General features: G+C 56.2%; 1 protein-coding gene across 10 annotated transcripts in view; it reads right to left on the bottom strand.

Annotated features, from left to right (window-relative positions):
* Positions 1-14,277, bottom strand: part of LOC113932955 (troponin T, cardiac muscle) — a 39,626-nt gene that overhangs the window by 13,510 nt on the left and 11,839 nt on the right. For 5 of the 10 annotated variants that reach the window (XM_027612541.2, XM_027612543.2, XM_027612542.2 and 2 more), the window contains exons 1-4: positions 6,406-6,855; positions 2,012-2,063; positions 1,034-1,044; positions 915-929 (exon numbers count right to left, since the gene is read on the bottom strand). In XM_027612541.2, the coding sequence (XP_027468342.1) occupies positions 915-929; positions 1,034-1,044; positions 2,012-2,049 (64 nt within the window). In that variant the 5' untranslated portion in view covers positions 2,050-2,063; positions 6,406-6,855. Of the gene's footprint in view, positions 1-914; positions 930-1,033; positions 1,045-2,011; positions 2,064-6,405; positions 6,856-8,284; positions 10,801-11,124; positions 11,197-11,464; positions 11,552-11,894; positions 12,033-12,137; positions 12,211-13,776; positions 13,821-14,277 lie in introns of those variants that run through there. The other 5 variants (XM_035722178.1, XM_035722180.1, XM_035722179.1 and 2 more) reach the window with 2 other exon arrangements.

The raw sequence follows: 14,277 nt of genomic DNA, 5'->3' as shown, positions 1-14,277 counted from the left end.
TCTTTCACTGGGATATGAGGCATAAAGCTGAGGAAAGAATTGTGAGAACAGATCAGAGTAGGAATGGGTCTATGGGTCAAAATGGACTTTCGAAAGATAATGATGTCTTCATGCTTATCTAAAATGTTCCAGAGGGGCGCTTGGGTGGCGCAGTCAGTTAACCCTCCAGCTCTGGGTTCCAGCTCAAGTCATGATCTCAGGGATTGAGCGCAGCGTTGGGCTCCATGCTCACTGGGGAATCTGCTTGTCTCTCCCCCTCCCCCTCTCCCCTTCCCTCTCGTGCTCGCTCTCTCTCTCTCTCTCAAATAAATAAATAAAATCTTTTTTAAAATGTTTCAGATAACTGAACACTTCCATAATCTCATTTGAAAAACGATGAAGCTGAATGTTTTTAGGGTTGATAATGGTGTCATGGTTATGTTTTTCTTTAAACAGTGCTTATCTTTTAGAGGTGCCTACTGAACTTTAAGCATGAAATGATATGAAGTCTGGGGATGATTTGGGATGTCTGCTCTAAAATAACTGAGGGGAGATGAAGCATAGATGAAAAAAGATTGGCCATAGTTGATGATTGTTAAAGCCAGATGCTGGGCACTTGGGGAAGCGGGGCAGGGGGTGCGTAATTCTATTTTTGCTACTTGTACATGCATTAATTTTCCATGGTTGAAAAAAATTAGAGAAAAAAATTAAAAAAAAATAATTAATTGGAAAAAGTGGTGATTCTGTGTGAACAAAATGATGGACAGTCGACAACAGGTTTAAACCTTTTGCTTAAGACCTGAGCAACCAAGGCTAGGACTGATTCCCATTAAGGAGCCACGGATCTTGGCTCAGGTAGGAGTGAGGGGCAGTGACAGGATGCTGGATTCCCGGGGTCTCTCTTCTCTGGCCCTCCCTCCGCCCGAGCTCCGTACCTTCCACAGCTTCTTCTGCTCAGGAGAGAAGACCACGGCCGCAAGAGAGGAGACAAGAGGTGGGTCAGTTTCCAGCCAGGCTGCCCTTCATCCAAATGAGTACACAAGAGTGTGCTTACCTTCCTGCTCCCTGCCGTGCAAAAGATGTTGTCAGTAACACCCCACACGCACCCCATATGCACACACTAGCCTTTCCCCGAAGATAAGTCCATTCCTTATTTCCCTCATTGCCTCGTGGAGCTCACCCTCCTAGGCCCACCTACAAAGGCACCCCAGTCTTCTCATCCAGGGCCTCCGGCCATGGTCCCCAGCAAACCTCTGCTTGGTCTCTCCAGCATCTGCCCACTTAACAACTCTCTCCCTGCCCTGAGCTTTGCCAGGCTGTACCCTAGAACACCCTTCCCTCACCCTTCTCTCCCTATCCAAATCCGACGCAGGTAAGCCTGACTACCCCAGCCCCCACTGCTCTCCCCCTCCTTAGAGCTCCTGCGCTACCCACAGCCCACCCTCCAAGCCCGGCCCGTCTTGGCTGATTACTTCCAACATTTGACATCTTAACATCCCATAGGAGAGCAAATTCCATGAGGGTAGGAGCTCTGTATCCTGATATCCTGATACCTCTGCATCCTCCCTGGTGAGCATCACCCTCTAGGAGATCATTGTTAGATTGGCTGCCAGTGTCCCACCCCCAGGGTGTCCCCAAGAGCGGTGGACAGGGCATTTTGGGAGGAATATGGTTCCAAGGTGAAGTACTAACAGTGAGTTCTGATTTGGGTTTTATGGGGTATGATCAGCTCTGTGGCTGCGGGACAGTCACTGAACGTCTCTGGATCCGTTTTCAGGAGACACACCTTCTAAGCTCTTCTGCCTCCTAGTCTCCTGGCCAGATAGGACCCCAGCTGACCCTGGGAGCTGGGCTTTCTTTATTTCCAAAAGTCTCCCAGCCTGTGGTCAGCCCAGGATCCGCAGCTCAGAGGCCAGATCCCCAGAACGGGCACAGCTGCTCCCCTCCCCATCCCAGCTGGCTTCTGGGCCAGGTGTGAGGGGCGGGATAGGGAAGGGGCCAGCACCCCAGACAGGATGCTCCAGATACTCACTCCTCGTACTCTTCCGCCACCTCTTCCATGTCAGACATGGTCTCTGCTCTCCCTCCAGAAAGAGAAAAATGTCAGTATGGGCAGAAGGGGAAGCCCGTCCTCCCCAGCTCCAGGCTACCACCCCGAGAGGCCCTGGGTGGGGGGGGTGGCTGGTGAAGCTAGCCCGCCCCTCCTCAGCCCTGTGACCTGCAGTGAGGAGCCTGCGTCCTCCTCTGTCAGGGGAGGATGGTAACCCCCACATCACCGCAAGGGCAACCAGCCGATGCCCATTTCACTCCTTGCCCCTCAACAGGCAGAGGAATGTCCAAAGGACATTTTGGAATGTCCTGTTCTGGTGCAAATCACTGTAACTCTCAAAATAACGTATCTATAGTTTCTCAACCTTTCCAGCCCACAACCTTGCCAGGCATTCAGGCAGCAAAGCTGTGCAGCCCCCCTCCATGGGGTCTGCTTATCACCGCACAAAGTTCCCCCCGGGCGGTTGGTTCAACGGACCGTGGCACATCCATAGCATGGACTATGTCTCGGCAATGAAAAGGAATAAACCAGTGATACGCGAGACACCTTGGGTGAATCTCCAGGGAATTACCCTCACGGAGGAGGAAGGGCCAATTCACATGATTTCACTTATGTAACATTCTTGACATGGCAAAATTATAGAAGTGGAGACTAGACTGGTGCTTGTCGAGGGTTGTGTGGGGGGTGGAAGAAGGCGAGGGAAGGTGGCATGGTGATGAAAGGCACACAGGAGGGCCACCTGGCTGCTCAGTCCATGGAGCAGGCCACTCTTGATCTTTGGATGTTGAGCTCAAGCCCCACCTTGGGTGTAGAGAATACTTAAAAATTTTTAAAAAGACACAGAGGACTTTTGGTGGTTTTAGAACGGTCTAGTGTCTTGAGTGTGGTGATGAGCACATGAGCCTACACAGGTTAAAACCATAGAGAATTTCACATACACCTGGTCTAAGTAGAGGTGGGGAAGTCTGCGTAAGGCTATGGTTTGTAGCGAAGTCCATGTCCTAGTTGTGATCCGTACCACAGATGTGCACATGTACCGTTGGAGGGGACTGGGCAAAGTGTACACAGGACCCGTATCATCTCAGGACTGCACATTAAACTACCGCTGATCAATACAAATTCCCAATTAAAGAATGTTTGCCCAGGGAACTCAATCTGAGATACTCCTTTAACTGGGATAGGAAAGGACAATTCGAATCCTCTTCCATCAGCTTGCTGAGTGTGTTTGGGCAAGTCTTTGTTCAACACCTCTGAACCACGGAGATAGAGCATACGCATCCTGGCTGCTCAGGGATCTTTATGAGGAGTAAGTGGACATTAAGGAAAGTGGAAGGCACGAGGCAATGTCAGGCTTTATTGTATTTCCATGCAATTACAGGGAGAGGCGAGACAAATCCGGATGTGAATCCTGGCTCCATCTCACATTTGCCTGTGACCTCCTTCCCCTCAGTCCCCCTCTTCTGTGAAATGGCTCCTCCTCTGGGGTGGCTGTGGGGCTCAGAGCTAATAAAGTACCTGGCCCGGAGCAGACCTCTGATGAATACCTATTATAACCCAACCCTCCTGGGCCACAGCAACGCATGGCCCAGGGGCGCCATTCACACTGGCTGAGAGGTGAACGGCGCCCCCCAGAGCTGGGCAGCATGAAAGCTGTCCATCTGCCCGAGCGAGGAGAGGGGTAAGGTGGTGTGAGGGCGGCCGCCTCAGTGAGGCTTCTCGAGTGCCCCTGCCTGCTTTCCCACCAGCAGCCAGCATGCCAGCCACCAACTTCTGACCCAAGCCACAGGGACGGGACCACAGAGCACCGCTTACCACCCTCTCCACCTCTCCCTGCACATTCTTCTGGAGTGGCGCCCCAGGCACCCACCTGAGGACACCCAGTGACAGTCCCTGCTCTGGCGGGGTGGGGTGATGTCTGCTGCTAGGCAGCCACTTTCAGGCTGAGGGACTCTGAAGGGGCCTCTGCTCGCGACTGCCCCTCTGAGTGGAGAACTCCCCCAGACCCAGTGCCCACGGCAGCCTCGCACTGGCCGCTCATCTGAACCTGCTCCAGAGATGTCCGGTCCTGCTGGGTTCAGGACGAGCGCGCCTGTAGCCAGGCAGGGCCCTCCCCAGCTCTCTCTGCAGGAGTAGGGTGGGGGCAGGGAGGGAGGGTTTACGTAGAGCTTTGGACAGAAACTCTGAGCTACGGTTTGGCTCCCCTGGGATGGGGGTGGGCGAGAAGAAGAGATGGCAGACGTGAATGGTGTCATGCAGGAGGATGGATCCTCACTGTGCTGAAGAAAGACCCAAACTCCAGAGCATCTCCAAATGGGTCTTCGGATGAGAGTGGCCAAAGAGAATAGCCCCCTAACCCCAGATATGCACTGTCCCAAGCCCCAGGGCAGTAGCCAGGACTAGCACCCTGGGAGGAGTCTGTCACCTCAGGGAGGACCGAGAAGTTTCTCAGGGGAGCTGTGCATGCCAGCATGGGGCATGTGGCCGCTAGCTTTCTCTCCTCTCCTGCCCTGCCCTCCCACCAGCTCAGAGCCACCGGCCATGGCTCGGGGTCTCAGAGGAAGAAAGAGCAGCTTGGAGCCCTCTCCCTGCTCCTGGGAGCACCATCCAACTCCTAAAATAGCGAGGATGGAGAGGCAGGGAAGGGCTTGAATTCACCCAAGAGGAGGCATCCAAGCCAATGGCCCAAAGGCAAGAGAGATGAAGTGGCAGGGGATGGGCTGAGGTTACAGCTTTGGAATGAGACCCAGTCAGGACCCTGGCAAGGCGAGGAATGAGAATGTGCAAAGCAGCTGTGTCCTCACACCCAGACCCTCACCTGCTTCCACAGACCGCTTTCTAGCCAAACTCCCTCACAGCCAAGAGATCAGGGTCACCTTCCTGGGGGAGTAAGTCAAAAACAATACAAGGCAGAAAGAACAATGGCCATAAGGTCAAAAGATCTGGATGTAGGGTGCCTGGCTGACTCAGCCCGTAGACCGGGAGACTCTTGACCTTGGGGTCGTGAGTTCAAGCCCCACATTTGGCATAGAGATTACTTTAAAAAAAAAAAAAAGGTCTCGGTTTAAAACCCAGTTTTTGCTGTGTGACCTTAGCTAAGTCATTTAATCTCTCTAGGCTTCAATTAGCTTATCTATAAAATAGACGAGCTTCAAGCTCCCGTCTTGCAGAAACAAGTCTCTGAGTCTCTGAGGAATGTAGGCCCCATCCCTCAGCTCTTGTCCCCAGCAACCAGCTGGACTCCTCCCAAGCCTGCAGCTGTCAGCCCACCAGGAGAGCTAGGGGACAGGGTTGAGGGGGGCCAGTGGGTAACCCAAGCTGCTCAGAGGACCTGCCCTGTGAGACTGGGGTCAGAGAAGGAATTCTGGAGGTCAGGTGGCTTCCCAACTGCACAGGGCCCGGAATGTGCTTTGAAATTCCTTACACTCCGGGCAATCACTCCCGTAGACATTTGCTCCGCCTGCCCAGGAGAAGCTGAAAATCAAGGGAATAAGACCTTCTCTGTCACTCCCAGACCCAGTGCAAGGTCTGTCCCTCCAGGGCATGTCAGGATGAGGTGGGGGCAAGCTTCACACTCGCAGAGACCCTGGGGGCAGGGGGGCAGCTAGACTCTGACCCCGGTGCTGGGCTCACAGCCCATGAGAGGACCTTGTGGTGGGGTCTCTCCCCCTCAGCCCCCCAAATGCTGCTTGGCAGTGCTTTCTCTCTGCAGAGGGGGGTGGTGCTGGCTCTGGAAGTCAGACGAACGTCTCCTGTCTGCTTGCAGAGCTGCTCCAGAGGTCCCTGCCTGCCTCTGCACGTGTACTCTTTCTCAACGCTTCCAAGACAGTTGCTGACTTGCTAGAGATGAGAATTTGACCACCAGGCCCTCTTGTGACTGATACGACCGCAGTCTTGCTCTGCTCTAAATCCAGAAGGACCTGCCTGGAAAGGTTCAGGGGGCCCCGGGCCTGGAGGTGAGGGCTGGGGCCAAGCAATCTGGGGGACACCCTGTTGCTTAGCGCTTCATTGTCTTCAGAGCAGGCAGAGGCCTGGCGATTATCTCGTCCATTCTACAGAAACTGAGGCCCAGGGAGGAAAAGGTAGTCACCCAAGACTTTCCAGCTACACAGTATCTTTAGTGGCAGGTCTGGGACTCAGATCCAAGGCTCTAACTGCTAACAGAGGGTCGCTGCTGCCCTACTGCGCCAGTCTTGCAGTCTGATCCCTGCGACACCTCCTCTAAAGTGTGTCCTCTTCTCGGAGGGAACATGGACCCGCCAGCAACTCTGACATCCCCGCAGTGTGGACGCGGGCAGACTCCTGGTAAAGGTGCAGGCTGCAAGACATCTTCCCTCTCCTCTCTGCTCTGCCCATTTCGAGCCGTGCCCGAGTCTTACCTCAAACCAGGAGCTGCCGACAGATCCGAGGTATCTGCTCAAGCCTCAGCAGGGACTGGGTGAGGGCAGGGGATGGAGAGGGCTTTAAGCAGGCCTGTGGGCTGGGGCCCTGTAAGCCAAGCCCTGCGGTGGGAGGGATGTGCAGCCAGAGACGCGGCGGGGGGCGTGGGGGGTGCTGGCTGCTATTTTGGCAGGTGCCGGGGACAGGGCTAAAGGGACATGCAACCACGCCATATAAGCCCATGTGGTTGTCCAGCTGCTCAGATAAGCTATTTAAAACCAGAGCAGATACGCAGGCAAGAGAGGAGGGAGCAGGCATGGAACAGAAACCAGCTATCCCTCTTAAGAATCCTGATAAAGCAGATGCCAGAGGCCCAGGCCTGGGAAGACAGGCTGGGAGCAGGGCTGGGTGGCAGACGGCAACCTCCGAGACACTTCATGAGTCTCTGGGCCAGGGCAGTCTGGTGGGCAGAGGGAAGGGCTTATCTGCAGCTACACAGAAAATGATGCTGTGGGGAAAGACGTCTTCCAGGCTACTGGCTGTTTCTACTGGGTTGAGCAGGCAGGCTCGGCAGGCCTCAGTGAGGACTTCTGCAAAGTGGGTCCGCTCCATGCCCCTTGGAGCCATGTGACAAGCCCTCCTCACTGGGAAGGAACTAAAACTGCTCCAGGGGGTCAGACACAAGGTAGAACTTCTAATCAGGAATGATGGTTCTCCTCAGACAGGCAGCTGGGTTGTTTGAAGGGGCCATGAGGACCGCTGAAGTTCATCCCCCTAAGGCTTGAAGATGAAGGAATACGGGACCACAATCTGCTAAACCTACTAGATTGTAAGATCTGTAGGCCAGGATCCAGGGGTTTTGTGGTTGGCTTGCATGTCCACAGCCCCTAGCACAGTGCCCAAGACATCCTGGGGCTCAATACAGGATGGAAATTGGGGGCGGAAAGCAAGTCCGAGCTGACTCTCCCCTTCAATGTCTCTGAGTCTCCAAGGCCTCTCCCCTACCTCTGAAGAAGGAACATCCCTCCTCTGGGCCAGGCCCACTCCTCCCGTGTGCCCCTGAGCTCTGAACCCCCCGGCCCTTCCAGATCTTGCCCATCAGTGATGTGCACTCTTGTCTGTTTCTCCGTGCGTGAAGAAAGCCAGTCTCCCCCTTTCCTGGCCTCCTCCCCCCACCTGACCATGTATCCAAGCCTCCCAGTCCCGGACTCTCTTCTCAGTCCTGCTGCCTTGGGAGCTACTCTGCTGTGCCCACCGCCACCGTTCTTGAGAGAATGTGGGATTTCCACTTGTGGCTCCCCAACTCTGCTGTCATACTCTTGCCACATCAACTCAGCTGAAACTGTCCCCTCCATGGTCCCCAGTGGCCTCAGAGCCCAGTGGTCTGATGCCCCGCCTCTAGGCTTATCCCGCCATGAGCCCCTCTAGGCGGCCAGCAGAGCTGTGGCAGGGCGAGCCGAGGCCACGGGCCTGCCAGACAGCATCCTGGGGGAGCAGGGGGCATGGGCCAGCAGAGAGGAGGTGGGGGGGCAGGCGGGGGGAGCAGACTGACAGAGGAACAGGGAGCAGCCAGGCTGTCCCTGAGGGGAGGGGGAAAGGCATTATGGTGCTGCTCTCCTATCTAGCCCACCGGGGCCCAGCCTTGCTTTGTGTCCTGGCCTGGAATCTCCTGGGATCTAGGGATTGCTTGTCTTAGGCCTTCCCTTCACTTGAGCCACTTTCAGTGGGTTACTGTTCCTCGTAAGCCCAACAGTCCTTCAAAAAGGCCATAATTTGTTTGCGCAGATGCTTGGGAGAGGCACCTGAGCACCTAAATCACCAAGCCCCCCCCCCCGAAAAAATCCAGTAGGTTCTTGGCGCTCATGGACCATGTGAGGCTTTTACTAACTGTTTTAAAGCAGGGATTTAATTCGGAGAAGCAGGGGGACAGGCAGGCAGTGAGAAAATCCAGCTGCTTTCCAGCAGCCACACCTTGACACGGCAGGGCTGCTCCCAGCCTGTCGTGGGTGCCCTGTCCTTACCCAGAGTTTTACTGGAAGAAGCATATACTGGAACACTGCTTGCAACTTTAAGGACCCACAAGAGAGCAGGGCATGTGTGGGGCCCCAAGGATACTAGGGCAGAAGAGTCGACCAGGCAAGGGGTGGTAGGTGTGTGGGTAGGGGGCCTTCTCTCTCCAGAGGGGACTCAATGTCACCTCCCCCAAGAGTCCTCCCCTGCCCACTGAGCCACCCAGTCACCAGCATGCTGCACTCTGTCCTCACACCCGTCCCCAGCTGAAATCATCTTGTGCATGTAATTGTCTCCTTGTCGGGTGGCTGTCCCCCTGCCAGGAATGAGGTCAGGGCCTCTTTGTGGGGGAAGGGAAGAAGGGAGGCATGAATGCAAAGGACAGGGAGTCACGGGGTCATGTCCCCCAACACTCTACCCTGCGGCCTGTCCTTGATGGTCACCCCAGGGAGGATGTGCAGGCGTGAAGCGTTTCAACACCCCGAGGAAGTAGCCGCCAGGATCCCCCAGACACCCCAGCCCAAGCCAGCCCCCTCCGCCCCCACCCAGGCCTCCACTCTGGAGGAGGGTTTCTGGGAGCCTCTCCCAAGAAAGATCTATGTGAGGACAGTTCTGCCTGCAGAACAAATTCACCTGGCAGGAGACTTCCCAAACTTGAGAACATGAGCATCCAAAAATCCTAGGTCCTTGTTTGAAACTTGAGTCCAGCAGGTCCTTTGAGTCTCTGGGCAACGTTGGTTTTGTCCTCAAAATTCTGGAGGTGGAGCTCTTGCAAAAGCTTCCGCCCTTGGGCAAGTAAGTGGGGTGCAGGACGGGCCCTCCAGGTCCCACTATCCCTAGCTCAGTGCAGGCTCGGGACCAGCCACCAGCTGCAGATGGGCCAGCCTGGGATCACTGGGAGGCCTGCGCAGATGAGGCCCTGAGCGCCTTCTGTCCCCTGGACCAAAGGACCCAAGACAGGAGCCCTCATTCATAAGCACAGAGGCTGGGACAAGGCTGGTAGTCCCTGGCTGGTGTGTCAGCGCCCACAAGCTTGGGGAGCTAAGGCCTGGTGATGCCCTTAAGGGCTGTGTTCTGAGAAACCCTGGGGTTTTCCAGGTATGCCTGGGGACAGAGGACAAAGTGGAAGCAGGGAGGGCTCTGCACTTCTCCCGCCCTCCCTCCCCAGCTGGTTCTGGGTAAAACCAGAGCAGTCAGGAAGAAGAGTTCTAATCAAATTCAAATGGGGAAAGAAAAATAGGTGTGTGTGTGTATATAGTGTATGTGTAATGTGTGTGTAGTATAGAGTACATAAACTGTGTGTGATATAGATTGGATATCCATATATGTATATATACACACACGTGTGTACACACACACATACTTTTTTTTTTAAATTACAGCATTAAGGGGTTTGACAGAGCACCAGACAGACTGAGCTTGGTTTGTCCTAGATGCTCAGAAAGCTCAGCCTTCTCCAAGCTCACACGGGCCACGACACTGGGGGTGGCGAGGACAGGCTGTTGGGAGACCGCGCTGGGGAAGCGTGGCGGAGGCGTGGCACTGTAGTCCCAGCCCCCCCCCCGCCCCGCCAAGCCACTAAGCTAGGACCGGGTGGCCACGCACCTCAACGTGAGGAAAAGTGGGGCTGCAGGGAAAACGACAGCTGAACCCCCCATCCAGTCACAACAATCCTCCTCACACACTGCAGACAACCCTGCTCAAAAGCAAGTCCTCCAGGAAGGAATCCATTCTTAAGGTCTTGTTAGTCACACCTGAGAGTGAATGAGTTTATCAGCTCTTTCCTGAGAACAGCTTTTTCAGAAAGAGGGTGAAGGGGTGCACAAAATGGCACCGAGCTCCTGGCCGAGCAGCAGGCCAAGGAAGCGAGAGGCAAAGGAAGCAGGGAGACAGGGCACACGGAAGACGCAGGGCAGCGCCTGGACAATCTGGCCCGACGGGCCTCAGCAAGCTGGAAGCAGGCCCCAGGGACTGAAGTGTGTGGCTCCAGGCCTCAGTGAGGGAGACATCACAGGCACATGGAGGCACACTCCAGGGGGAATCTTGGAGTTCTCCAGAGACAGCACCCGCCCTGCCCCCTGGACGTGAGCAGGGCCCGGAAGCCACCTCCAGACAGGACATGGAGGCCACACGGTGCTGATGAGAGCTGGTGCTGCACCCCCGCTGTGCCTGCAGTGGGACGAGAAGGGGCCGGGGCACACCCGCCCCCAGACGCTAGACTGGGAAGGAGGTGGCTGAGTCTCCCTGACACTCCTGGCTCCAGGTCCAGAGGCAGAGAGGGAGCAGGGTTGAGAGACAGGGATGCTGCTGGTGGCAGGGCCTAGCCTGAGGGAGGGCCCCTGAGATGCAGACTTGCAGGTCCATCCTGGCAGGGCTCGTCACACCTGTGGGGCAGAGGTCTGTCAGAAAAGACAAGGAGGCTCCTAGGGCTGAGAGGGAAAGGGGGTCTGTGGACAGGAAGGCATCCCTTGGCCCAAGGCCCACACCCACAGTGGTCAGAAACCCCAAACCTGCTTGGTGAAGGGGCTTTGCAGAGCTGCGGGCACAGAGAAGCCAGCTCAGGGGTTCAACCAGTGTTCTCGAGGTTGGGTCAAACCAGCCTGAGAGCAGAACCGTGACATTCCAGGTACTGGGACTATGCAGTTGGAGAGGTGGGGGTGGGGGCAGGGGCGGGATCTCCCCAGGGCCAGCCCCTCTCTGCCCCTCACCTCTACATCCAGGGAGGAGTCTTTCTTTCCCCACTGGGTCCTCTTGGTGGCTGCTGACTCTTTCTGCACCTCCTGGTTGGAGACATGGGGGGTTAGGGCAGAGTAAGGCACACTGCAGAGGGGGCTTGGGATTCCCCAGGCCCCTCCCCTTCCTGAGAGGGAAGACCCCAGACCCACTCCTCCTCTCTTCTGCGTCCTGGTGATAGACTTAGGCCTCCCTACTCCATATGGTCTCCGCTCCAGGCACATCTCCATTTCCCTCAGGGCTGACCCCTCTCTGACCCAGGTCACTCCACCATGAAAGGCCCATAGCATGAGATCTCAGGGAGAGACAACATACCTGCGGGTCCTGATCTCCAGACTCCTGGGTCCTGCTGATCCACAGGTTGAGCCTTGATGTCACAACCCCTGAAAGCCTCAAGTTCTCCTGAAAAGAAAGGCTTGCATCTCAGGGCTTGGAGCTGCTGGTAACAGCATGGTGTCTTTAGAAAGGGCCCTGGCACAAGGACACGATTCTACCTTGCTCCCATATCCACTCAGCACGTGCCACATATACCCGGGAAGGCCCCCAACCCACCCCCACCCCCCCAGGGAGTACTGTGCACAGCTAAGGAGATGGGCCCGTGTGTGGCAACTCGAGTCAATGGCAGGTTCTGCCTAAATGGACACATGAAAACACGGAGATTTCTAGTATGGCCAGGGTCCGGTTCTGCCTTTGGAGTCCTCAGGCCTAATCAGCCTAAACATCCAGATGGGCCTGAGCCCCTCACCTTCCGGCTGGAGGCCGGTTCTGCTCGGCTCTGGCCTACCAGCTCCTTCTCAAAGAGGTGGCGCTTGCTGGCTACGCCCACGGGAGCCACAAAGAACTCGGTGCGGGAGGAGCCAGGAGACTTGACTGATTCTGATCTCTGGAAACAGAGAACACAAATGGCTGACCCACAGGGGTGAGGCGCCCAGGCCACACCCACCAAGCCAGTCAGGTACCGAGGCCCCTCCGCAGGAGCCCTGCCCACCTGGACAGCCGTGTGGTATCTCTCCAGCTTCTCCCCTAACTTGACCGTGCCAGCCGGGAGCCGCATGCTGGCGCTGCAGGACAAACCAGGTGAGACCTCTGCCCTCAGCCCGCCCGGAGCCTGAGTAGTGCCCACCCACCCTCTGGACAAAGAGAAGACGGCCTCCCTCACCGAACGAGACTCTAATGGCTTGGCCAAGGTGAAAATCGACTAGAGAAGTCCAGGGACCTTCCTCACCTCCCTAGAAACATCCCACTCAGCAGGACACCCCCAAGATCAGAAATATCCGCCATTCCTCCCCCGTCTTGTCACTTCCACCTCACACCTCACAAGTCTCCTGAATCTCCCCCGCCCCCACCTTCCCCACCACCGCAGTCACCTGCCTCTTGCTCCCTTGGCCTGCCACCCCAAGCTCTCCCCCTCCTGCCGCCACCGCTCCCACCCCAAACAAAGCCCACGCTGTCCTTCCAGCTCGAGCCTCTCAGGCCACGGGGCAGGGACCAAACTCCCTGGTAGAGCATACAAGGCTCTCACGGTCTGGTCCCTGCCTCCCCTCCTGACACCAGCGTCCCCCCGATGCCCCAACCCCTTTCTCCACATGCTTATGCGCCAGTTAACCGGATACCTCACGCTTTTCACCCTCTGTGCCTTTACTTGTTGCTGGGCCCTCTATTTCAAGTCCCACCCAGAAGTCAATTGCTCTGTGACATATCCTCTGGCTCCCGCAAGCTGGGCTGTTGTTGCCACTCCGGGGCCATGTTCCTGTCCCTGCACCTCCCTGCTGAGGGGCTCTTGCATGTTTACTGGCCCACGTGAGATGCTGGAGAGTAGCAGCCATATCTCATTCACCTGTGGGCCCCCTTGCCGCCACCGTCACCCCAGGCCTAGCCCAGGACAGCCGGCCTCCACAAATGCGTAGGGGCAGATGGACACAGCACGAGTGCATGAAATTCCTAATACATAAGCACAACTGCTTTTCAGACCCCATTTCAGTTTCTTTCTTTCAAAACACAGTCCTGGGGCGCCTGGGTGGCTCAGTTGTTAAGCGTCTGCCTTTGGCTCAGGTCATGATCCCAGAGTCCTAGGACTGAGCCCCGCGACGGGCTCCCTGCTCAGCGGGGAGCCTGCTTCTCCCTCTCCCATTCCCCCTGCTTGTGTTCCCTCTCTCGCTGTGTCTTTGTCAAGTAGATAAATAAAATCTTAAAAAAAAAAAAAAACACAGTCCTTAAACTACTTGCATCAAAATTATGGGGCACGGGGATGCTCATGGAACATGTGGATTCCCACGCCCATCATCAGGCCTGCTAAAGCAGAGGCTTCTCCTTCCCTGTACTCTTCATAGTCCTCCTAAGAGGCCCTCCTCCTCTCCACCCCAATTTCTTCTACCTTCAGAGCCCCACCCAAGCCCTGCCTCCTCCAGGAAGCTCTCCCTGATCCCTTCCCTCCCTGTTCCATCTCCCTGGGCCTCCAACCCTCGTGTCAGTCCAGTGTCCCTGCAGGACCTGGAGCCCTGGCCCAGGACGGCACCTTCCCCTCAGGTGCCCTGCGGCCCCGCCTGGGAGTACACACGGCAGGCGCTCAACACACGTAGGCTGAATGTGACCAGATGAGACAAAGCCAGAGCCTCCAGGCCCCTGACCTGCGGGTTAAGGTTGTTTCTGAGTTGTCTTTCCTGGGGCTCATCTGAAACAAGAAGGAAAGGCTCTGATGAGTGAGAGTCCCAAGGAGGCCAGGGCCTTCCACAAGGTAAGGGCTCACCTCTCTGAATATTCCTCCTCCTCCTCCTCCTCCAACCCCCAACCAAACCTCCATTAAAGGCCTTCTTCTTGTCTGGGAGACACCTGCCCCCACCCACCAGGCTGGGTCAAAAGCCCCTCCTGTGCCCCCACCCCCCACCTCAACCATCTATTTTCCTGTCTACCTCCCTACTGCCCATGAGCCCTGCCAGGCAGGGACCAGCCCCGATCAACACCAGGCCTCCAGCTTCCTCCCCAGGGCCTGGCACACATCAGGGGCACAAAGCACAGTCAGTCAAAAATGAATGAACCACCCAGCGAACCAAGGAACTGAGTAAATACCAGAAGGTGAGATGAGAGTCTCCAGTCCACGCAACTTGTACTACCGGAGCAGAGGCAGAGCA

The sequence above is a fragment of the Zalophus californianus genome, chromosome 10 (assembly GCF_009762305.2).
Source record: "Zalophus californianus isolate mZalCal1 chromosome 10, mZalCal1.pri.v2, whole genome shotgun sequence".
Classification (NCBI taxonomy): domain Eukaryota; kingdom Metazoa; phylum Chordata; class Mammalia; order Carnivora; family Otariidae; genus Zalophus; species Zalophus californianus.
The sequence above is the reverse complement of the archived record's forward strand: the minus strand, read 5'-3'. Positions and strand labels throughout refer to the sequence as shown.